Below are 26,758 nucleotides of genomic sequence, written 5' to 3'. Positions count from 1 at the left end.
TGATCTCTCTAGGTTAAGCCCAGCAGCATAGACTTATCATTCATTTTTCTCATCTGAAAAACCAAGTTGATAATTCTACTCCTGAGGAATGTTGTGAAAACCAAATGATGAGATTGGCCAGCAAACTTCCCAGGACCCACTGGGAAACCTAGGCAACAAGACATAGTTTAATTAGCTTTGTATCTCCCCTGAATGTGGTAGGATGAGAAAACAGTGCAGACCGAATGTGTTCAACAACAGAATTCTACTCTCTCAAGAGCCTTGAGACCACGAGTCTAAAGTCATACAAACAGTGTTTCATTGTCATTTTGTAGGGTCTTCATGATGATTTTCTTTTGTGAGCAGGTCTCAGTTGTCCTTTCCTGTCCTCTTAAATGCCCAGGCTTTTGGGGTGTTGGATTAAGGCCCCACTATTCTGACATTTTATAATCCTGATTATCGTCAGAAAGGTCCTGCCTCCAAATGCTGTCATGCAGATGGTATATCAGTCCACTTCTCTTTACTCACTTGATCTGGGTAGTTTATGATGAAATCAAATGGTTTTCTTAAATAGTTTTAGAGTCTGAAAGTTCAAATAGCAGGATGTCAGCTCTGATGAGAGCACATACAATGACCAGGGCATGTGTTGAACATAAAACCAGTGCAAGAAGAGGGAGGAGCATGATAACCTTCCATTAGCCCTAACTTTTAAAAGTTCCACCATCCTTTCACATTAGCACCCCATGAAAACTCTGAAGACAGGCTCATCCAAACCACAGTTGGATTTTAAACACTGGGCCTTTAGCATGTGGATCTGTGTGACACAGCTCATTCTGTACAAGTAAGAATCAGAAGTCAGATAGCACTAGATGAAGGGGAGAGCAGGAGCCAGGAAATGGGTATTGTTTACTTCTCAGACATTGGCAGTACACAGATGGCAAGAGCTTATCATTATTTTTACCACTGTTATTTCTCTTAGGAGCAAAAGAGAGAGTGTGAAAAAGTAAAGAGCACACTTTGAGACATCAGAGATCAGGTATAAGTCAGGTCCCTGTCTTTTCCTCAGTTGAAAAGCTGACCATGTATTGTTGTAACTCTGTGAGAATCAGTCACCATACGTGTGACAGATGGATGGCGATACTTCATTTGGGGAATTGTTTTAAAGAGATCTCATCTATCTCCCGGTGCACACCAGGAATTTAATCAGCTTCAGGCACTGTGTTAGACTCTTCCAGAATGCATGTTCCCACTTAGCATCTGACTCAAAGGTGACCCTGTAGGATTCTGCTCTGCTCCCAGGAAAGTTCTCACCCAAGAATCGGAGTTGATTTCATTCAGTGGTGCTGCTTTTAAAACCCAGCCTATGCTGGCAATTGATGATGATTTCAAGGAACTTTTATGGGTCCGGTCAGGTGCCTCCTTGAAAGAGAAACAGCCCTTTGGCAGGTCAAAGTCATGAAAAAGCACTAGCCAGTGGGAAAGACAAGGCAGCCCACAGGCAGACACGTGACGTGTGTTTCCTTTTGAATATCACATGAGATGATCACCCTATCATAGGACTTAATTCAATTACACTGACCCTCCAGCCTTAGGCCTTTTGTCTCCGATGTGGCATCTGTAAGTCTGTGACAACAGGTTGAAGAAACTGTCCCTTGTGAGTAGTGCAGTCAGACTTGCTGCATAGTACACGGGTTGGGAGGTTAATGCATTCTTTTGTTCCTCACTGCTGGAAAGGCCACTGGGTCTCCACAAGGTCAGGCTGTGATTGAAAAGAGCACTCAGAAAAACCAGTTACACTCTCCTCCACTTTTGCTTATGCTATATTTCTCAGAACAATAAAAAGAGAACACAGTGCTTCTAAAGAAGACATTTTAGGTCAGCTGGCATCCCACAGATTACAGTCTGAAAAGTTCTTCTCTTGGGACAAGCTTAAGTTCACAGGACTCCAGAACAATGGGAACTCTAACATCATCAGCAACAAGTCATTCATTAGTTATCCATCCACCCAATCATCGTGACTCCAGGGTAGCCATTAGACCAGAGGATATTCAGATGTGTAGGGCTGATTGCGTTTTTAAGGAACTCACAAGGGAGACATCAAATGTGAATGAGTTGTTATGCCATGCTCAGTAGTTCTCAACCTTTCTAATGCTGCAACCCTTTAGTACAGTTCCTCATGTTGTGGTGAACTCCAACCATAAAATTTTTTGTTGCTACTTCATAACTGTAATTTTGCCACTGTTATGAATCGTAATGTAAGTATGTGATATGCAGGATATCTGTGTGATATGTGACCCCCAAGGGGGTTTCGAGTGATGAGTTGAGAACCACTGCAAAACACACTAGATAGAACTGCCTGTGAGGCAGTCTGAATAGGCCTCAGAAAGGAGGCAGGAATTCTTGAATTAGATCTTTTAAAACTTGTATATTTTACCAGTAATACAAAAGGAAGAATGTTGTAGGTTGAAGGGATTGCAATTATATGATGTTTTTATTTTTTTTATTTTATTTTTTTTTTTAATTTTTATTTTGCCATACAATTCAGTTCTACATATCTGCCACGGGTTCCCTTGTTCTCCCCACTCCCGCCCCCCTCACCTTCTCCCCAGCCCGCCCCCCATTCCCATCTCCTCCAGGGCAAAGCCTTCCCCGCAGACTGACATCAACCTGGTAGACTCAGTCCAGGTAGGTCCAGTCCCCTCCTCCCAGGCCGAGCCAAGAGACCCTGCATAGGCCCCAGGTTTCAAACAGCCAACTCATGCAATGAGCACAGGACCCGGTCCCACTGCCAAGGTGTACACATGACTATACAAAGTTGAATCTTTCTACTTGACTGTTTCCCCTTGTGTTAAGTCTGAAGCACAGCATTTATTTGTATTGGCATATCTAAGAACACAGCACAAATCAGGCCGCTAATCCACAGCTACCTTGTGAAGCAACTTTTCCTACATCTCTCTATTCCAGGATTCATGGAGTAGAAACACTCATATTGGCTTCAATGAGTCAAGAGAAAGGTGAAGCCACTCTGTGTCCAACTATTTGAGTTTCTCTCAAAAGCCCATGCTAACTAAGGTCATTATGTTAATCAATGCCTAGCATCCTTTTCTGGGCTACTTCCCACTACATGTAGTTCTTCCAACTACATGATGTTAATACACTACTTACTTTCTCAAGAGTTTCATCCTTTTCTTTATTTTTAAGAATTTCATACGTTTATGAAATATGATATTCTATCTTCATTTCTCACCTTTAGCATCCCCAATCTCCCCATTAACATGGTACCTCCCAACTTCATATTGTTGCTTTTGTTGTTGTTGTTATTGTTGTTGTTGTTTTATAATCTACCAAGTCCAACTATAGCTACCCATACATGCAGAGATGTGGTTCTATTTAATGGAGCATGGGAAACCTACCTGTGGACACATCCTCAATAAATAATGATTCTCCCTTCCACAAACAACTACCCAATGCCAATAGATCTTTGGGAAGGATGAGGCTGGAGATGATCTACATTGTCTATACTGGGTTTTTGCCTGGCTTTCTATTGTATAGTCTTGTAAAGGGAACCACAGCTACAATGAGTTCAGGATTGCATGGAATGGGATAAGGGCGATAAAGATGCTTCATTAGGCTTGAGTACTCATCCTCTTATTCTCAACACTTTAGCCAGTCATGCATCTTTCCATTGACTACTGTCCACTGCAAAAAGAACTTCTTTAGGCAAGGTTGAGAGCAGCCCAAGTCTATGGGAATAAGCATTCATATTCTGAAGGCAATTTGATAACATGGTAATTTATAAAAATAACAATAGCAGATTTTACCCCAGGGCATATGATCTCTAAAGACTTGGAATTTTGACCAAGATTAAAATACCAGGTGTGAAATTCTACCCTGTGTAGCAGACCTCAAATCTATTAAGAAAACAACTCACTTCCTTTTAATAGTCATGCAAGTATTGCACCAGGGTGGCCTGCTATGTGATCAGATTAAGGGTGTGTGCTACCACCGCCTGCCTTCTGTTTACAGCTCGCTATGTGACCTCACTATGTGACCTCTGATCTCCAGGCAAACTTTTTTTATTAACATACAAATAAAATCACATTTCAGTACAAATAAAATATCACCACACTGTACAGCTTTTTAGTTACATGCAATGCCATTTTTGATTTGTGGTCTTGTTTACTGGGCTACCAGAGACTTATTCAGAAAGTCCTTACCTATGCCTACAAGTTGAAATTTGGTAAATGAATAAAAACGGGGTTCCCACTAATGTCTGAAACAAGGCACAGGTGTCCACTCTGTCCACTCCCATTCAACACAGTGCTTGAAATCTTAGTTAGAGCAATAAGACAAGAGAAGGAAATAAAAAATATACAAATAGGAAAAGAAGAAATCTAGGTACCCCTATTTGCAGATGGTATGGTTCTTAGTATAAAATACTCCACTAAAAATCTCCCTTTGGGGATAATAAATAATTTCAGCAAGTGGCAGAATAAAAAATTAACACAAAAAAATAGCAAGCTTCCTATAAACCAATGGCAAACAGCCTGAAAAAATGAATCAGGGAAATCTCATCTACAATACTCACAAAAAAAGTGAAGTACCTAGGAATAATGAATATTTGCTTCATTTATTTGATAAGCACACCCATTGCACACATTTGTTCCATTGCCGTTATTAGTTTCCTGCAAACACTTGAGAGCAAGAGTTAGGAGATTGTTCAGTTTCTCCTGATCCTCTACTCCTGGCTGAGAGCCCCCCACCCATTGCCCTCACTTCTGTGACCTCAGTAGGCAGGTGGAGGTTGTTAGTCAGAGGCAACACTGTTAGTGTCACTGACGGTACATCTTTGGCACAACAGCTACATGTCTACTAGTCTGTAACTGACCTGTGTGTGGGGTAGAGGTTGGAGGACCCCTAGCCATGGAATGTGATGAACTGTGAGGCCACGGTTCTCTTTAGCCTCACTCCTTTGTATCTGTAATCTGTAGCCAATGACTAATGCTTTCCTGCTGAAATCTTGTAGGAGAGAACTAAGCTTGAATAGAGAGTACTCACTTATGGCCTCATCTCACTCTCTACTGTAAAGATACTGGACTAAGGAGTACTGTCCTTTGAGGCACAAACACCCAGATACTCATGCACACCAACTCCCTCAGACTTGTGCTTATATGGCCATACGCTAAATGCACACACAGTATTAGATATTGCTTGAGGGTAGAACATTTCCTCTTGAGGAAATCTTTGAGCTCTATTGTATTATACAGAGCCAAACAGGATTCATTTTTGCAAGTTCTGAAAACTGATATATTAAAAAAGGAGATATATTACATTATTTTATTCCAAAATTTTATTAAAGTTTATAGCAATTCCCAGTCATATCAGCACAAAACTGCTTTTTTTTATCACAAAGCATCTTTGATAAATTACAGTGTATATATAGTCACAGAGTAAGATACAATAGTATAATAGTACTGTCTAAACTGACTGCATTTACTGCACAAAAGACTAGTTACAAGTACCTCGAGGCACCTGTCCTTCCAGCAAACTGCAGAAGGCTGGTGTATGGCCAGTCCAACTGAATTCTGTTGCTTTGCCTATCTCAGTTCTCAGTACCTGGTCTGAACTTTTCATTTGTAGAGCCCCTCCCACCCCCCACAAAAAAAAAAAAAACACCTTTTTTTGGATGGAACCCTCAGAAAGCATAGGCGAGTCCACCATGGTGTATGCAGGATATATGAAATTATAGGGTTTTTATACAGCAAGTCTACATTTAAAACTGGTACTCGGTCCACAAACAGAAATTTCAGTTTAAATTGTTGCTCATTTTGATACAATCCAAGCTGTTCTGGGAAAATGCTAGACATGTAAGATTTAACTTGGTCAATAGGACGTTTAAGAAAAATCATGCAGAAATATCTCAGTTTAATATGGAGAAGTCGGAGAAATGGGAGACTGCTACTGTCAGTGTGAGGACGCTTCCTGGAGAGACAAGTCCCTGAAATCTGGGAAACATTTCTTCCTGTTTTTCTGTGTTGTTCATTCCTCATCCCAGGGAGCAGCAATTAGACTTAAGTCTCTCTCTGGTTTTCCTCTGCAGACAGCGTGGAAGATGAACTGGAGATGGCTACTGTCAGGCATCGGCCTGAAGCCCTGGAGCTGTTGGAAGCCCAGAGCAAATTCACCAAGAAAGAACTTCAGATTCTTTACAGAGGATTTAAGAATGTAAGGACTTTCTTTTTGACCTCACCTTTATCCAGTTCTCAGAGAATCACTAAAAAACTGAGTGTGTGCGGGAGCGGGGCACACTGTCCTGTGAAAGCCCAAAGGCTGTGTACCCTTTCCCTCATCTCTCCTTGATTTAAATACAGTCAATACCCACTGGGCCTTTGATTGACTTTGACAAGCCAGTGTTGGTAGAACGTAATTGCCTGTTAGACAAGGATGAGTACTGAAAAGGGTTTCCTTAATTAAATTCTTTTGTTGGGGTTTGTTTTCTTCTTCGGGTGTAATGGGAGCATTTCAATAAGCCCTTCTTTTCTTAACTGCAAACTAGTGTATACCTATAAATTATTATTTGAGGCCACAGAAAGACCTCAAAAGACCCCGAAGACACATCTAAGTGGCAGAGGCAGAAAGCAGCAACAGGCTGTCTGGTTTCAGAGTCCATGTGAGGAAAGGCTAGAAAAGAAACTGCAGAACACCGTCCAAGAGCCACGGGAAATCTAAATAAGGTTCTTGGCCTTTCTTTTGTCAAATGAAACATCGGTGAAAGACTAACAGCAGAGACAAGAATGAATTTGGAGGAATACAATGTGAAAAAAAAAAAGAGTCTTGGTTGCAAAGATGCTGTCATCCTTATGAAATGGTTTTCTTTTATGTCTTCTCTCCCCCTCCCTCCCTCTCCCTTCCTCCCTCCCTCTCATTTCCTCTCTCCCTCTTCTTCCCTCCCTCTCCTTCCCTTACTTTCTCTCTCTCTCTCTCTCTCTCTCTCTCTCTCTCTCTCTCTCTCTCTCTCTCTCTCGTGTGTGTGTGTGTGTGTGTGTGTGTGTGTGTGTGTGTGTGTGTGTGTGTGTGTGTTGAGTTTGTGGCCCCCTTTTTTACTAAAGCATTGTCCTCTGGGGGGAAAAACATATGGAATTGTGGGTGGAATTTGATAGAGAATGATAAACAACTTTTACAAGTAGACCAGTATCTGCTATTTAGAATTCCTGTTTGGGGCAGCCTGAAAACACACTTCTGGACAAAGACTAGTTGTTTGGAAGGTTAGACCTCTCCATTCTTCTCCAGTCTTTTTAATTCAAATTTAGATTCATCAAATGAATGACTATCAATTTTCTTTGATTGTTTCTTTCAGTCTGTGCTAGTTGCCTGTATACTGATGAATAATGCTTTCAATATTAAAGGGAAAAAATATCCAATGCTTGACTTACAGACTGGAGCTTATTAACTAACTCCATTTCTGGTACTGGGAAAATTACTGTGGTTTACTAATCATAGAAGAAAATACTGTCATTCAATCCAAACCTTAGGGACCAGTGGGTTGTCATGGAGCATGGTTGTCTTTGCTCCTAATGTGCATGTGACCACACTTCTAGATGTATCATCATCAAGAGAAGTGATAGCATGGGCACCGGAAAGGATCAAGCTAATAATGTTACAGATTCTTCAAAAGCCAAAGAAAGCATGCTCTGTCTTTAAAGAGTTCATGGTCTGAGCAGAGTGTGAAAGCTTACTGTGGAAAATCCATTTGAAAATAGCTTCCTCTATCACTGAGTGTATGTGCATTAAATTGCACATCAGCCCAACATATATTTTCATCTTACACACACCTAAACCAATGGAAGTAGCTATAAGTATTCCTTTGTATATGTGTCTTTCTTTTGTTTATATGTTTCCAAGTTGGAATACAAAGTGGTTATTTTTATTAGGAAATTTTCATACATACTTTATTATTAGTCTTCTTCCTTGGCTCCCCTTCAACCTCTGTCCTTCTCATGCTGGGCTCCTTCCTGCACTAATTGGCTATGCTTTCATGGCATGTGTACTCTCTTGCCCTGTTTGCTTTTTTAATCCCCTTTCAACAATCATTTACGACCCCTCTGCCCTCTCATGTTCCTCTTTCCTGGTTCATGGCTTTCTCTCCTCAACACATACTATATATTAAAATCTAGCATCCGTATACAGAAAAAGCATAAAGCAATTGTCTATCTGGGCTTAGGATACTTTCTTTAATGTAATAATTTCCAGTTCCAACCATTTTGCTGTAAATGTTATTTTTACTTTTTTATATCTGCCACATTCTATTATAGGTATATCTCACGTTGTCCTTAGCCATTCACCTGTTGATGGATGGCTGCTTCCATTTCCTGAGTACTATGAATGGTATAGAAGTAAACACAGGTATTCAAGTATCTATGGGTTGACTTAGAGTCCTTTAAGTATATACCAGGAATGGTATGGCTAGGCAATATGGCAGTTCTACAATAATTTTTCTTTGAGAAATCTCAATCTATAATGATTTGTAAAGTGACTGAAGAAATTTATGTTCCTATCAACATTGAGTAAGAAGTCTCTTTCCTCACATCCTTACCTTCATTTGTTATCAATTGCTTTATTGATGATATACATTATGAAAGATGATACAGAGTATCAAAAGTTCTAATCTTTACTTCACTTGTGGCTAAAGATATAAAAAACATTTCATACATTTATCGGGATTTATTTGTATGATTCTTCTAAGGTCTGCCAATTCAGTTCATTGGATCATTGATTGATGAGAAGATCTGAATTTTTTGTTATTGGATTTTTGTAGTTCTTTATACATTGTAGATTAAGTTCTTTTTTTTTGAGGTATAACTGGTACTTTTTTTGTCTTATTCTATGGTTTACCTATTTAATCTGCTGGCAGTTTCCCTTGCATAGAATTTTTAAAAAATATAATCCTATGAATCCTTTCTTAAAAAATATAATTCTATTTATCAGTTATCTCTATCTATCTGTCTATCTATCTATTGATCGATTGATCAAACAATCTGTGCGTGTGTGTGTGTGTGCATGTATTGTGTTCTTTATGGGTGTGATGCATGCAAATGAGTGTGTGGGTACACATGCCCATGAATGTGCATGCAATTTCCCAAGCAGGATGCCATATGCTTTTGTATATCTTTACCACATTCTTGTACTGAGGCATGTCCCTTTTCTGAACTGTAAGTTTGCCATTTTGGCTAGCCAAAAAGCTCTTGGAATCTGCCAATCTCTCCAAAATTGGAGTTACAAGAACTAGAAGTCATCTCCAGCTTTCTACATGGGTGGCTAGGATTCATACTCCTGTCCTTATCTTTCTTACTGACTGCCCTATCTCCCCAGCCCTCCATTTGTCAATTCTTTAAGATTATTTCCTGTGTCATTATGTCTTTTTCAGAACATTCTTGCCTATGCTTGTTCTAGCTTATATATTAAGATGTTTGATATAATTTGAATTGAAATTTTTTCAGGGTGAAAGATATAAATCTAATTTCACTCTTTGGTATTTAGACATTAAGGATTTGTTGCTGTTGTTATTGCTTTTAATAACATTTTATTAATTCTCTGAGAGTTTCATACAGTGCATTTTTACTATATCTACTCCACCGCCAACTCTGCTCAGATCCATCTTTTAACCCCCTACCCACTCAACTTCAAGTCCTCTTCTGATTTTTTTTAACCCATTGTGTCCAATTTGTGTTTGCTTAAATAGTCTTGGGGGTGGAGCTCCATTGGACTTGGTCAACTTTCAGGAGTCACATCATTAAAAAAACTTGACCCTCCTTTCCTTGGCAGCTTCCAAATGCCAATAGGTCTTCAACTAGGGGTGGAATCTCAAGTTCACTTCTGTTCTCTATGACAAGATTTTGTTTGACTTGAGCTTTCCAAGGTCTTGTACATGCTGTAACAATCACTTTGTATTCATATGCCCAGCTGTTCTATTGTGATTGGACAACAGTGTTTTCATAGATACATTCACTACCTCTGGCTCTTATGATTTTTACTCCTCCTTCCTCAAAGATCCTTGACTCTTGGGGTGAGGTATTTGAGACATATAGCCCATTGAGTGGAGTCTCTTATCCTTTTCATGTTGTTTAATTGAGCATCTCAGCTTCTCTGATAATGGTGAAGAGAATATACTGGTTTAGAGATATAATGATGTCATTAGGAGTTGTTTTAATACTATGCCCATTTATCAGAATAGTAGTAGTTCTTACTTAAGGTCTGTGACTTATCTAGACACAGATTCTTAGCATTGACAATGCCAGGTATGTATTCAATTTCATGGAGTAGGCTTTTGATACAACCACAAAATTGTTACTCCCGTGACACTTAAGCAATCAGTGCACTAGTGTGTTTATATTGTCAGGGCAGCTGTTGTAGCTTGCAGTTTCACAACTGGGTAAGACCAATGAACATGTTTAACCTCTGGTAGTGTGCAAAGAACCATCAAACACTATGAAAACTAGCCAATAGGAGTAAACCTTACAGGTGAGCACCCCATTGATTTTCCCATGTTCTGTGACTCAAGTATGTGGTGTCTTTATCAATAGGGTCTTATTATAAAATTATATAGGGTAACCAAGGGCAGGGATGATATCTGGATATTTATGGAAACCCACAGCCAATAACTCAAAAAGAACCAGTTGGCCTGGTACTGGGGTTTTTATTATCCAGTTTTCCCATCCCAACATCAGCAACAGCATTTATTGAAGACGCTCTCTCTTCTTCAATACTTGTTGGTACCATGGTAAGAACAATTGTTGGCTGTGACCTCCTGATTTAATTTCTGTATCCTTCATTTTATTCTGCTGATATACAAGCTATGGCACACACTTGTAGATACAAGTATTCTTGATGATTCAAAGTAAGTTCCTTTGAATATTTCCCAAGCCTGCCCCTGACAGGTCCAATTTCAAGTACTATAGAAGAATATTGTTGTTCTGGCTAGTTCTATTGTCAACTGGACACAAAATATAGTCATCTGAGAGGAGAAATGTTTCCATAATATCAGGCTGTTGAAAAACCTGTTGGGAATCGTTGGGCTAGTAGTCTTAGATCCTATAAGAAATCAGGCTGAGCAAATCATGAAGAGCAAGTCAATAGGCAGCATTTTTCCAGGGCTTCTGCATTGGTTCCTGCCTTCAGGTTCCTGCTCTGCTTGAGTTCCTATACTGGTGTCTTTCAACAATGAACCCTGAGGTGGAATCATAGACCAAATAAATTCTTTCTTCTCCAAGTGGCTTTCAGTTATGGTGTTTCCTCACAGTACAGTAACCCTAAGTAAGACAGCTATGCTGCTCAGAGTCATCTATCTTGACTACTGCCTTTGTGGAGCCTCAAAGAGGCTAGGTAAAATCTTTGGTCCTTCCTTGCTATGAATAAAAAACAGGCCAGGCGGTCGTGGTGCACACCTTTAATCCCAGCACTCGGGAGGCAGAGCCAGGCAGATCTCTGTGAGTTTGAGGCCAGCCTGGGTTACTAAGTGAGTTCCAGGAAAGGTGCAAAGCTACACAGAGAAACCCTGTCTCGAAAACAAAAACAAAAACAAACAAACAAAAAAAGTTACTAAGAACATTTGCAATTCTACTAGACTCATTAGAATCTTTTTATAGGGTACAGTCATGTTTATTTCACACAGCAGCTCATCATCTGCCTGAATGTATTGATTCTATATTTAGCTACTTTTTGTTGGTCTTCTAAGTGCTTCTTTAGGAAAGCTTCCTTAAGTCTCATAATTTGGGATATCTATTATCACTTGTGTGACTGACTTGGGCAGAACAAAGAGGTAGGTGCTCATCACATCCATAGAAATATAATTAGAAAGAATATTGAGATGTATTTTACCAAGATTTTCAAATAAACCACTATGTGTCTTTTCAGTTTTCATACAACTGTGTCAATATATCTGTGAAGAATGACTTAAAAGAGGAAGGTGACATATCCTAGGGAGGAAGGTCCAGGGGATCAGAGAAAAAGAGGATAGAACAGGTGGCATCAGGAGGTCTTTCATAGATTATGTCCTATGCCAAGCAAGTTTTGGAAGAAGTACAGTATCTCATGTACTCTGTCTGTGTCAAAAGAAAGCTGTCATACAATGGGACAAAGTCAGCAGAATGTTAATCAATGATGCACAAGGAGAACATAGAATATCTCAAGTGCTTCAGAGACCAAGTACAGATCAGCCTTTTGACTGATAACCATAGCTCCCTAGGGCAGATGTAAGGGTTTTCAGGATACAAGGCTACAGCTCCCCCAAGGCCTTGGCTCCAGGCCATTACTGGTTCTGTCAAGTACATTCTTCCCTTTTGCAGAAGGAAGTGTGTTGTTTCTCCATAAGTCAGGACCTCAGGGAAAAGCTCCTAAGGCCCTGGCCCCAGGCTATTATTGACTCTCCCAAACATGTTCCTAATTTAAATGAGTTATGTTCCTTCTTCAGACATCAGGCCCTCAGAGAAAGCTTTGGATCAGCCTTGCTCACAACAGAAAGGTTTTTTCGTTTTTGTTGTTGTTGTTGTTATTGTTGTTTTGTTTCCCCCCCCCTGTGGAAGAGGAAAATATAGTATATGAAATTTCAGCCTGTGGTCTCTTGTAGTCGGAAGGTTTCTCCAGTCCCACCCAGCCCCTCACAGTCCAGACAAATCTCTCTCATCCATGGTCCTTCAGCTGCTTATAAAATAATCACTCAGAGGCTTATATTATTTACAACTTCTCAGCCATTAGCTCAGGCTTATTACTGACTAGCTCTTACACTTAAATTAACCTATAATTCTTATCTACGTTTAGGCACACGGCTTGGTACCTTTTCTCAGTTCTGCCTTGTCATCTTGCTTCCTCTGTGTCTAGCTGGTGACTCCTGACTCAGCCTTTCCTCTTCCCAGAATTCTCATCTGCTCACTCCACCTATACTTCCTGCCTGGGTACTGGCCAATCAGCGTTTTATTTATCAACCAATCAGAGCAACACATATTCACAGCATACAGAACGATATTCCACAGCAGTCTCTAGCTCTATTGTTCATGGGCCAAACATCCCTTTGGAAGAACACAGTGGAGACAAGCTGCCCACTTCATGTCAGGCAGAAAGCAGTGAGAAGTAGGCAGGGCTGGGGACAAGACACACCCTTCCAAGGTAGTTCCTCTTCACCAGTGGTCTACTTCTACCAACCAGCACTCTCTCCTAATAGTCCATTCAAGATGAAATTATCAATGGCTTAATTTAGCACATTCATGATCCAATCACCTCTGAGTAGTTTACTGGATTCAAGCATTCAACACATGAGTCTTAGGGTAAGACTTTATACCCAAATCAAAATAACACATAGCTGTGGTTGTCAAAGTCAAGATATATGCTTCTCAAAGTCATGCAGGTAAGAGATTTCTTAGTTATACCCTCCTTTATTCATGCCTCAGGGAGAAGCTATTGACCTCAATGAGGGTAGAGAACACTGATGAGAAGGGGTGTAAGAAATGTCAAGCCTTAGCCAAAAGTCAATACCAGAGAAAGGTAATCACAGAATAAAACTTTAGATGTGTTCATCTCAAAATTTTAGAAACTTCTCAACTTTTTTTCTCCTCAGAAATCTCATAATGAACCTTTTAAAACAGTAGATGGTGCATTATATCTAAAATGGTTGTGTAAAAAGGGACTCCTTAATGTAACCTCTTACATCTCTGGATACCTCGGCTGCTGCTATGTGATTATTCTCTTGTCACCAATGCAGGTCTCTCCATCTGAGGTCTGGATGCCTTTCATCCTATTTGCTGTAAATTGGAATCAAGATTACTACCATCATTAACCTTTGCAGCCAGTAACTCTGAAGTATGTCTTACACAAGTGCACTTCACAATAAATTGCCTAGCTTTCTTTCTTTTCTTTTTTTCTCTTTTCTCTACTACCACCCAAACTCTGTTCATTTCCCAGCTTTAATGTCCTTATCTCCATTTCATTTTTCTTTTTTTCTCTCTCTCCTGTTTTTCTTCTCATCTCTTCCTCTCATTCAATTCCTTTCGCCTCTTTTTCAGGCTTTCTTCCTTCCTCTGTCTATATTTTTCTCTTCTCTCTTCCTTGTCTTAGCTTTCATACCTGATGTAATGTGGGATTTTTATTAGATATGAGTGTACCCAATACACATTTCACATACTGCTTTCAAAGAAACATTGTTGGCTTGTTCAGAATGTAGTAATAGAAAATCAAACAACAGTAACCTTTTGATTTTTGTATAATACTAGTGAAATGTACTGCTGTAACAGAAGTGCCCTAAATCTTAGCAAGGCAGACAAGGGAGAAGGTCAGAAAGGCTCATAAGTTATTGGATGGCAACAATCAGAACCAGTTTCCATCAAAGAAAGCAAACCAACCATCCTGCTTCCTGAATATTAATTATCTTAAAGCCTTCAAGCTCAAAAATCCATTTCCCTGGAAACAGTGGAAAGACACATTTTTAATGAAATCTTTTAAAACTCTCCATATTTTGATTGAAAGGATAAACCATTCATCCACATTCAAAATAGTCACACTTGTCTGAAAGTGGCTAATTTGGTAGTCACCCCCGCAAATCAAGTTTACCATGAAGCCACATTTTTCCACATTCAGTGCACCTCAGCATTCCTTCTCAGTGTCAATATAGACAGTGAATAGAAATGGAGAACTGGAGAAAGAGAAGGTAGTGTGTGGTGTCTTCTTTCTCCCTGACGGACTAGTGGAGTCACTCACATATTCCTGTTTTTTGTTTTTGTTTTTTGTTTTTTGTTTTTGTCATATGCTGAGTCTTCAACAGTGAGCATCTGATGGAGATGGGAAGAGCAGGGCACAGCTTTTGACTGCCATTCCTGTGTCTCAGAACCACCTGCCAAGCCTTGCCCTGAAAGACTATGATTTAGTAGATATGGGAGGTGGAGCACATATTTTAATTTCTGATTCTTTTACAGGTGTTTAGACTACTGCTGCTTTGGGGACCACACTTTGAGTGTCATTGCTGTGATCTAGACATCATATTCTTGGGAGTCATTCACATTCAGGGTTTTAGCTTAGTTGTTTAAGCAGCTCCCTCAGCCTCAGTGAACTGTATGCTTTTGTCTTCATAAACTGGGACAATGATTGGAGCATTAAATTTACTTTAGAACTAAGCATAAAATTAAAAGGGAAAATGAAATATATAGTGCATCCTCACATAGTCAGCTTCTGTTGTGTGCTCCATCAATATGGGGTATGGGGTACTTAGGCCTGGTCTCCATAACTCCCAGGCACTCTCTTGGGTATTCAATTTCATAATTATTCATGAGTCTGGATGAAGCAGAAAAATACAAAATATTATCTACAGATCAGCAGTCTCAAATTTCACTGCATGTTGTAATCATCTGGGGAACTTTAAAACTTACAAATTGTTGGGTACTATGCTTGGCAATTTTGATGTAATTGCTCTGGGGTTGAGGGGAACTTGATCATCAGGACTTATATATACAGCTTTTTGGTTAATGATGATGTGGGGACAAAACTGAGAACTATGGAATGAAAATAAGAATCTAAAAGGATGGTGTAACATAGAAAAGCATTTTTTGACCTAATTGTCTAATTGTGATGATCCCTACACTGTCTAATATAAATTACTACAATGACTACAGTGTTTACACTGGAATCCCATAAGATGTTCAGTCGGTGTGTGTGTGTGTGTGTGTGTGTGTGTGTGTGTGTGTGTGTAGTGTCTGTGTGGGTTGAAGAAAGTACTGTGTTTTAATGATTTTGACATTGTTTGTTCTAGAGTTAGGTTATGCTCAGAAATTTTTTGCTTGTTTTAAATGTCCAAACTCCTACATTAAAAAGAAATCATATCATATATAATATACAGAAAGCTACGATGGAGAACCACAAATTTACAAAGTAATTAAAATAACTCTTTTAAATTCATAACTTTGATTAGCTTCTCTTTTAAACCCCAGTATAATTCATTTTGATTTTAAGATGTCATAGGTTTAAATTTCAATATGGTCCTGTCTCCTTGGTATTTCCTTTCATTAATTAATAATTTATAGCCCACTGTTCCTGTTTTTAAAAGCATAAGATGAGATCTGAACATAGAGGTCGACCTCTCGGTTTTAGTCACCTAGCTCTCTCTTCTCTTGGATCTTTACCTGCTTCCTTTTCTTCAAATGCTTTGTACTATAGTGGCTCAAATATCCAGTAGATTCAAATATATTTTAAGGAATCACTTCAATATTATTTAACATCTTTTTAACTTAATAAATATTGCATTAGTACCTCTTTTAACTAAAAATGTAAGATATTTGTGTTCTATTTAATTGACACATAAAATTGCCACTTACTTTGTAGTTGAGAAACACATCATTCATTTTGCCAGTTTTGAGCCTCTGGAGTCTAGCAATTACAGGGTTCTCTGATAAGAATCTTGCAGGGCTACAGGGTTGTATTGTTTGGTTTGCATTTCTTTATGCATCCTGGGAATACTTCCAAGCTCTGTGATTGCTGGCTGAATTTAATCCCTCATGGTTATTCTTGAGAACTCAGTTCTTTGCTGTTCATCATGTAAGGCCACTTATCTTCTAGCAGCTTCTATACTCCCTTGCCAAATACCCTTTCATAGATGCATTTCTAACATACCAGATCACTTCTTTAGGTCCAGCAAAGGGCAGACATTTGACCTTGAAAGCATAGCCATATATAGTATAGCATAATTATGGTGTGTAACATATCACGCCATTATCTTTGTAAACTTCTGCACTCAGCATGAAGAGACTCAAAGAAGGTGTGCCTCATTGGGGTCAGCAGTGGGAGTGTCATCTCAGTCAAATTTGTGAGTAAGCAGGAACAGTAGCACCTATTAAACCAAGTTCTGAATTGGTCTGGAGTCACATCAAATGCAGCCCCAGGCTCACCATTTTTCCTATAATCCTGTAATGACCTCAGGGAGGTCATCAAAGATAGCCATCAATTTTTTCTTGATCAGTACAGGGGTTTTGTTTGCTATTGGGATCAAAGGGACCAATGGGAGCTGAGAATTCTTTATGTACTCCACCCCTACACAAAGAACTTGATGGCTCCTGCACTAAGACTTTTAAAATAAATGAGAGGAATTGAAAGTGAAATTATAGGGATCTCTGTTTTTGACAAAATGCATTTGCATGAAAATCATCGAATCCTACTTGTGGCATTAAGGAGGAAAAGAGAGGTTAGCAGAAGCACGGAAAGAAGACACCAAGGTGAGGCTAGAGAGACACACTGCTGATTGAACAAGGCAATTGTGTTTTGTCGTGACTCCTTGGTTATTCCTCAGTAAAGCATTCATCCGCTGATTGGCTGATTGTGCGACTTGCAGAAAGCCATTTCTCTGGTACCTCCTGTCTTCCTGTCAGTGCATTAGTGATTACAATTTTTCTTTCCAATCATCAAGGGAGGTGGGTAATAACTGGTTTTGTTCATCTCTTGAAAAACTCAGATACAAGTTAAGCACAGTGTTACTCAGGTAGTTTCGTAGCTAAGTTTAAGTGTACAGTTAAAATGACATTTCCTATGCCACAGCCGAATTTTCTGTCAGACTTCCAAAAAGAAGAATTTCTAGGGAAAAGGTGGCCTTTAGGTCTGACCAGTGTTCATGGCCCCATCCTGATTTCCAATCATCAACATGGCATAGATGCTTTCCTGATCTAAAGCCCCGAGCAGCCATTGGCAGCTTTCTGCGCATGGTTGGGCTTCTGTAGACATCATACCACATTCCAGGTTTTTCACATTGTCTTTCAGAACACTGATATATCCTGGCTCAGGATGTCTATGTACATGTGCCTAAGATGATGAATGGCAATTCATGTTGCAGAACGTCTTCAGTTTTGAGTGTTGTCCATGGATCTTATAGCACTTTAGCTATTTCTTCACATCATTCTAAAATCACAATGAAAGCTGGGTGCTCACATCTTGAAATCTGTTCACTTGGGCAAGAGTTAATGTTCAGTATATTCTGCAGTATTTCAATTCCTCTTTGTTTACTTAGGTTTTTTTTCTTATTTTAAACTAATAAAATGTCATATTAAATATGTGGGACATATGGATGGATATAAATAAAAGTACCTGTCGTGCCTACATAAATTTATCATTACACTTTGCTAGTGGTAGTCACTTCTAACCAGGTAACTGGCTTCTCTATTTTTATAAACATATACATTTAAATACACACACACACACACACACACACACACACACACACACACACACACACTCAGCAGCAAAACTGAGGATCAAACTCAGGGTGCTGCAATGCTGGTCCAGTATTCAGTTATCGAGCTACATCTTCAATCCTACATATTCATTCATTCCTTCATGTACACAAATCCTCCCCTATGTGTGTGTGTGTGGGGGGGGATCCTTTTAACACAAATGTGTGAATAATACATGTATCTTATAAATTAACTCTTATTTCTTAAACATCAGCAATTAATTATAAACATTTCATCTGATGTTTAAACAACTAACATTCCTATATTGGTCAAGTGCCCTGGTCTTCAATATGTTGAGTCTGGCCTATCTGGTGGTCTAGTGAGTTGACTTCTCTTGCCTATTTAGAAGTCTCTTTGGTCATGGCAGGATGGCCATGCTCCTATTCTATTATACCATTGTTTTACAACATTTGAAATGTTGTAGGAACAATCTTTCCCCACATAACTCCTCACTTCTCTCCACTCCACTTCTCAAAATGAAAATAGAGTTTGACTTAGGACACTTGTTATGCCTCATCTGTGTGGACTAGGTTCACTCATGCTGTGCCTAGTTTTTTAAAAAAATTTACTTTCATTATATTTTACTCAGGGTCTTTGTCTCCCACCCCTGTCTGGCTTCAGTAAATTATCCTCTATAGTGTATATATTATATTACATATATTCTATATTGTAGATTCTACAATATATAATAACTCTGAAACAAGGACCTCTTTCTATATACCTAGACTCCTTTTTCAGAACCTCCTAAATCTAATTAATTACAAGCATGATCAGTAATCCAGGTTTCCACCCTCTCCTAGCTGCCTCCCATTTGCTTCTATGGTCTCCTGCTCGCTATATCTCATGCTGGGCAATGCTATGAAGAAGTCCAATGCAAGACTCTGGGAGGCCTTTCTCAGTTGCATGAAATATGCTGAATTCTTACAGCCATGAGTCATGACAATACTTGTGAAATTTTGTCTAGCAAGAATGCTCATTAGATATTCAGGGCCTACCATACCTAAATTCTGGAACTTAGGAAGCAAAGCAACTGTTCAACATAAACTTTATCCTTTGCACAGACAGTTTAGGCAGAATGAACTACTCCTAACTCTTTTCTGCACAGAAGTCTGCCTATTAGTGTGATTGTTACCACCCAGCTACTCTGAATCCCATTTCTCTATAAAAGCTCTTCTGAGAGGTGCATTTGCCTTACACTCAAACTTTGACTTACATTTTGGATAACTGATTTACCACCCCAGAAAAAAATTTAGAAGACACAAATTAGTTTACCGAAAGACAAATGAAGATATTTTTCACTGTATGGTGGTGGCTTTCACTCTGTCTTTTGAACTCCTGCAGAAACTAGTGTAACTTTTCTCATAATTATTCTTTCCCTGGGATTTCAAAGACAAAGGGTGTAGCAGGAAGGCTCAGCAGGTAAAGGTGTGTGCTACAGAGGTCTAATGACTTAAGCTCCATCTCTGGATCCTATGCAAAAGCAGATGAAAAAAAAACTGACTCCACAAAGATGTGCTCCAAACTCCACACTCCATGGTATGGATACCCAAATGTCCATCATGTATATGTAGAGTACAGTCCCCAGTTGTATTATATAAACTGCTGTACTTCCGTGTCCCAAACCAGCAGAAAGGTAAGAGTCACCATCTCTTGGAGTTAAAATGACATTTGCATATCAAGATAAAATGCAAAGATTCAGTACCTCACCTTTATTTGTATCAATGGCTCAACTGTAGTCACATGGAGCTTGAGGACTAACTGGACAGCATGATACATAAACTAGATTTGCAGAAACAGCAAGCACTATGGTGAACTCCATAAAACCTGCTTGTATGGATTTTTGGGGGGGTACTGTTTCTACATATTCCCCAAGTTTTATTCAACCTTCCCAAAACAAAATTGTTTCATTCTGAGGGTAGCATCCCAACTGATGTCACAAACTCAGATGTCACTTGAAGGACAAGCATTTAAAACAGTAAGTCCCTGTTTTATGGATGCTTTGAAGTCTCCTGATTGCCTTAGTGCTGGAACTTGGAACTGAATACACATAGCAAATTCAAAAGGAGGTTCATCCAAGGATGCTGTTAACACAAATTGTTGCCCATAGAACTCAACCTTCAGAGTACAGGTCTCAAACACAGAGCAGCAGATAGATTGTTGTGTGGTTCAACTTCATCCAAGGAGACTGTTAACACAAGTTGTAGTACATGGAGCTAAATACACACAGTATATATCTCAAACATAGAGAAGCAGGTAGAGTGTGATGCGAACCAACTTCATTTAAGAAGGCTGTTAACACAAGTTGTTGTCCATGAAACCTAACCCATACAGCACAGATCTCAAACATAGAGCAGCTGATATAGTGCTGTGTTGACCAACTTCATCCAAGGAGGCAGTTAACACAAGTTGTCAACCATAGAACCTGATATACACAGCACAGATCTCACACGTAGAACAGCAGGTAGACTGCTGAGTAGATCAGCTGCAACAGGACTTATCTTTCCCATTCTTTTTTAGAATATGTAATTGGTTTACAAAGGATGTTTTGCTAGGAGTGTAATAAATTATTTTTTCAAATTCAGCACACATTCCTTAAAGAGCATGCTGTGCAAGTATATATTTTGTGGTTAAAACTAAAAACAAATCCGGGGCACCATTTATCACTCCAAGTTGCTGGCAAAGAACCACTCCAGAAAAAAAAATGATAATTTTCCATTTTTTATAACCCCCACCGAAATGTGTTCATTAATATAAGTCTAACTGGTAATTATTCCAATGATCCTGACAGGCAATCAAATTTCCATTAAAAGAAGTTGCCAAAACTTGATGAGTCTGCATTGTGCTACATTTGGTTTGAGTGCTTAAGACTGTAAATCATCATAACTCTGCATTGATTGACTTAATTTGACAAAAATACAAGGGAAGAGAATATGTCAAAAGAAAATGTAAAAGAATGGGTTATGCCCTTACTTCTGCACTTTACAATGAATTATATTGAACATGAAGTACTCCTATTCTAGTAGAATTTTAGATTGAGTCAACATTTCTCACTTCAACCTTCCTCTAGTTTTAGCATTTTCCACAAGCATGTTGTAAGTACTCACTCTTTGTTCAGTACTTAACATACGTCAGTGACTCTGCTACTCGGTATATTAATGAGAAAAAGGGTTGAACCACAGATAAGGAAGTCCAGTGGAGGAAATGATAACTAATATGCAAATATAGACAAAACTCTCTGAGGGAAACCTAGAAAGTATTTGAAGGTCAATTATGTTGAGTTGCTAGGCTATGGCGTTCATTTTTTGGTCAAATGCTATTCCAGTTGTTACTGTGAGGTTTTTGTATTTGTAATTAACATCTATAGTTAATTGACTTATATTTAGGAATATATATATGTATATACAAACATATATATGTATGCAATAACAATTGATGAAACAAGAGTCCATATATGTGGAAGACAGTGAAGATGGGTATATGGGAGGATTTGGAGGGAGGAAAGGGAAGAGAGAAATATTGTGATTAAAGTACAATTTAAAAAAAAAGAAAAAATTATTTTAGATAAAGCACATTACCATTAATGTGATTGGAACTCTGCTGTGGGATGTTCTGTATGGCAAATGTGTTGCTGATTAGTCAATAAAACACTGATTGGCCATTGGCTAGGCAGGAAGTGTAGGCGGGACAAGGAGGAGAATAAAGCTGGGAAGTGGAAGGCTGAGTCAGAGAGACACTGCCAGCCGCCATGATGACAAACAGCATGTGAAGATGCCGGTAAGCCACGAGCCATGTGGCAAGGTATAGATTAATGGAAATGGATTAATTTAAGCTGTAAGAAAAGTTAGCAAGAAGCCTGCCACGGCCATACAGTTTGTAACCAATATAAGCCTCTGTTTACTTGGTTGGGTTTGAGCGGCTGTGGGACTGGCAGGTGAGAGAAATTTGTCCTGACTGTGGGCCAGGCAGGAAAACTCTAGCTACAGAACTCACACAAACAGTTGATAGACACAGGACAGAAACTCAGCCTGCTTTGAGAATAAGAAATTCTGCCTCAGGACTATAATGAAGGAACCTTGCCCAACTTTCCAGCCAGTCTGATTGTGGTATAGATTTTAGACTTGCTAGTCCACACAACCACATGAGCCTGTTCCTTAAAATACATCTTGTAGGAAAATGGAAGAAGGAAGATAGATGATAGATAAATAAATAGATAGATGATTGATAGAAAGATAGATAGATAGATAGATAGATAGATAGATAGATAGATAGATAATAGAGATATACATAGAGATTGATATATACATATCTTAATGACTGTGTTCCCTTGGAACTCTAATATAGCAGGTCTATCTGAGATTGAGAAGTTGCATGTCAAGCTAAAAGTATTATGAAAAGACCAATGAAAAATTTACTCCCACATGAAACAAATACAGAATCCCTGAGAAATGAAAGGATTAGTCACTATTTTCAAAGAACTAGTGGATGTTATTCTGGCTAAATCTCTGTGATAGGGGCAAATACTAAAGTGATACACCCTAATGACAGCAGGAGGGCATGGAGCAGAGGAAGCGGAGACTTGCAACTGGCTTAGAATCTTTGTGCACTATCAAGCCCCTGAAAGTTTTAGTAATGAATGTCTTGATCTGTACTTACACAAAGCTCTATTTTGGTAGACAGTGGACTTGGTTAAGGAGGAAGATTGAATAAAAGTTCAATAAGGCAGAAACTTCAGTCATTTAGCTAAGATACAATGATGTACCGGATTACATTTACAGTAGTTGAAATGAAAGGTACAGGGATTGGATCTGTATTTTGGGGAGAGAGACAAGATAGATGATTCTGAGTTTTGTGACAAATAGACTATTAGAGAATTAGTAGACTGTGAGTGTTAGGAGTTAACAATCAAAGACAGATTGAGTTTTCCAAAGTTTGATGAATTGTACTGATTTGATATATGATGTGTGATGATGTGGATCTGATGGGTGATTGGAACTAAAGATATAAATTTAAAAGCCTTATATATATATACATACACTATATATATATATTCATGCATACATACATACATACATGTACAAATTAAAATATATCATTGGTGAGTATTATTAGCATTGCTATAATGAACAGAATAAAAAACTGGAACCATTAAAAAATAGTTATTTAAACCAATCTGACCTAGTCATTACCTTAAAAATTATATGCATAAAGGTACAACTTATATGATACCAAACAGGATTTTAGAGAAATGCATAGAAACTTATTAGAATTAATAAATTATGCAATCTTTAGGAATGAGAGAGGAAGCTGGAAAACTAGCAAGGGGAAAATGGTTCATAAATATTTTGAAATCGTCACTGATGTATTTTGAAGATCAAAGATGTATGCCACCAAACAAGGAATGTCCTTTATATGCTGAAAACCCTGGATGTATAGAGTGTACTAGACACCTAGCAAAGGGCTTCTACATACAACAAATTACATTAGTTTAAAGTCAATGTACATAAACATTTAATTTATGGAACAGGAAACAAGAAAAAGCCCAGTCTTGAAATTGACCCCTCTCAACAAGCTGTTTGGAGACAAAACTAGGGAGAAGGGCTCAGTGGTTGTTTTGACTTCATATCCTTCTGTTTCCCCATAGCAACCTCTACTCACCAAGTAGAATACTACACAATGTACACATGTTGATCTGCCTTTAAAACTACAGAGGAACCTCTAAGGACCTCTTCCTTCCATCACACAGAATAGATACTGTTGCTGCAGAGAACACACTCCTGGACAGTTTAGGTTATCTGCCTTCTACTGCTCATTGATGCTCAGTTAGCAGACACAAGTGTTGAGGATGAGCTGAAACTCGAGCTGCCAAACCCTTCATGAAGATGGACGTTTATAAATGCCCTTCATTTAGGTCAACAGCAACAACCAGCAAATAAAACAATCAAAACTGTTTGTTTCCTAATGTGCCTTTTTTCTTTTGTTTTTACATTTTAATTAGCACACTGAGAACTTCATACAATGAATTTTTATATTTTCTTATTTTTTGAAATTACATTATTTCCTTCTTTCCTTTCTTCCCTCCACCTATCCTCAGCTACATCTCGCTCCCTTGCTTTCTCTTAAATTCATGGCCTCTTTTTCTATAATTGTTATTACAAATACAAGATGGCATCTCCTGGAAATCTCAGGGAAGCTACGCCCATGGAGTTTCATTGTCATAGCTGCCTAAAGGAGATCTGATCAAGTGTGGCACCAATAGACATGCAAACAGAATCAGGAAATCTCATGAGGCCTCAACCCCTTTACAATGTGATTTTTATTAGACATTTACTCCCTCATCTTCCAGATTCTTCTCCATTCCCTACCCACCCAACTTTGTGTTCTCTTCTTTCTTCTTTTTGAAGTAGTCAAGTTCCGTTGCTGCGTCCCATATACTCCTCTTCAATGTGTGGCCCTTCACGGAATCATTAGCAACCCACCAGGAAACATATCAGAAAGCTGACTTCCTTTTTCTAAGCAGCTAGCAATATCAATAGCTGATTCTCTAGGGGTGAGACTTCATGTTCACTCTCATCTCCGTGCTAGAATTTTCGTCTAACTTGAGCTTTTATAGGTCTTGTGCATGCTGTCACAATAGTCATGTATTTATATGTGAGACTTCCCTGATGTGTACAGAAAACACTGTTTCCTTGAAGTCATATACTGCCTTTGTTTCTTACAATCTTTCCATTCATCTTCTGCAATGATCACTGAGCCTTGGAAGTAGAGAGTGCAGCACAGATAGTCCATTTAGGACTGAGCATTCTACAACTTCTTTTTCTCTGCGCCATGACCAGTTATGAGTCTCTGTGTTAATTGCCATCCACAGCCAAAGGAAGTTTCTCTCATGATGGCTGAATGATGCACTAACCTATGATGATAACAGTAAATCATTAGGAATCAGTTTAATACTATGTCCATTTAGCAGAGTGATAGGATTAGGTTCTCTCCCCTAAGCATGTGGCCTGTCTAGCCACAGTTTCATGCCTGGATAAAAGTGCCAGGCATGCATTGTTTGTTACTTTTTAATTTGTTTTGTTTTTCATTTCGTTTCTTTCTTGTTGAGAGAGGCTTTCACATAGCTCAGGCTGGACTTGAAATTGCAACATAGCCTGTAGTGGGTAGCCATTCCAGCTTTGATCTGGAAGTTCCAACCCCCATTGAGTTCGGCAACTGTCATGCCTACAAGGCAGGGCCAAGGGAGGTGCCTGAAAACCCGAGATCTAGATGGGCGAGTGCTCTCTCTGGTCTGGGACCCTGGACGGTGGAGGTGGGCCAAGCAGAGCTCCAGAGAACACCGCTGGACTGCGATACACCTTCCCCAGACCCCGCGACCTACCTATCCCTTAATTTGTAAGTTACACCATTAAATAAATCTCCTTTTAACTACGTGGAGTGGCCTTAATAATTTCACCAATAATAGCCAAGGATGACCCTAAACTTCATATCCTCCTGTCATACCTTCTAGGTACTGGGATTATACACGTCAACCACCATATCCAATTTCATGTTGTGTTAGAGTTTGAACGAAGGCTTTTTGAAGGCAAAGTAAGTGTTCTATCAACTAAGCTATATCCCCAGCACCATGAAGTGATTTGTAAGGTATTTGAAATAGTTCTATGTGGCAGTTTGACTAGGAATGCTCCCCATAGGCTCAGAGATTTGAATGTATGGTCACCAGTGAGTGGCACTATTATGAAGGATGGCCTTGTTGGAGTAGGCTTAGTCTTGTTGGAGGAAGTGTATTACTGTGGTTCTGAAGCCCAAGCCAGACTCAGTGGCTGTCTCTTTCTCTTCCTGTTGCCTGAAGATCCAGATCTCAGCTCTTATTAAGACCATGTCTGTCTGCATGGCACCATTCTCAGTGCCATGAAGATAATGGACTTAACTTCTGAACCTTAAGCCAGCCCCAATTAAATGTTTTCCCTAATAAGAGTTGTTGTCACAGTGTCTCTTCCCATCAATAGATCACTGACTAAGACAGTCTGTATGCCACCAAATTTCTTTTTCTATTTTAGACATATTTCATTTAGATTTTCAAATAAGTCTAAATGAAACCTGCATAAGGTAGCTATTGGTGGAAGTATTAAGGCCACTCCACGTAGTTAAAAGGCAGGTTTATTTTGTGGGGTAGCTTACAAGTGAAGGGATAGTTTACAGGGCCCGGGAAAGGTATAGTGCAGTCCAGCAGTGTTCTCTGGAGAACTCTGCTCTGTCTACCTCCAGTGTCCAGCATCTAGCAACCAAGAGCCTGCATATCTGGATCTCTGGTCTTAAGGGCTTCTGTCTCGGCCCCACCTCATAGGCGTGACAGTTACCAGAAGCTTCAATGGAGGTAGTACTTCCAGGACAAAGCTGGAACAGCTACCCACTATAGGTAGCAAATAAAATACATATTATAAATTCTACAATATTAAGAAATGAGAAAATTGAATTTATCCAAAACTTGGTTCAAGCATCTAACTTCGTGTTTATCTGGTTAAAAGACAAAT

General features: G+C 39.1%; 1 protein-coding gene across 1 annotated transcript in view; it reads left to right on the top strand.

Moving 5' to 3' along the window:
• Positions 1 to 6,075: 6,075 nt before the first annotated feature.
• The window catches only part of Kcnip4 (potassium voltage-gated channel interacting protein 4), a 105,311-nt gene continuing 84,628 nt past the window's right edge, over positions 6,076 to 26,758 (top strand). Inside the window, exon 1 of the mRNA XM_059275863.1 lies at positions 6,076 to 6,204. Within this exon, the coding sequence (XP_059131846.1) occupies positions 6,103 to 6,204 (102 nt within the window). The 5' untranslated portion in view covers positions 6,076 to 6,102. The remainder of the gene's footprint in view (positions 6,205 to 26,758) is intronic.

This window comes from Peromyscus eremicus, chromosome 10 (assembly GCF_949786415.1).
Source record: "Peromyscus eremicus chromosome 10, PerEre_H2_v1, whole genome shotgun sequence".
In the NCBI taxonomy this organism is placed as follows: domain Eukaryota; kingdom Metazoa; phylum Chordata; class Mammalia; order Rodentia; family Cricetidae; genus Peromyscus; species Peromyscus eremicus.
This window is presented reverse-complemented; position numbering and strand designations above follow the sequence as displayed.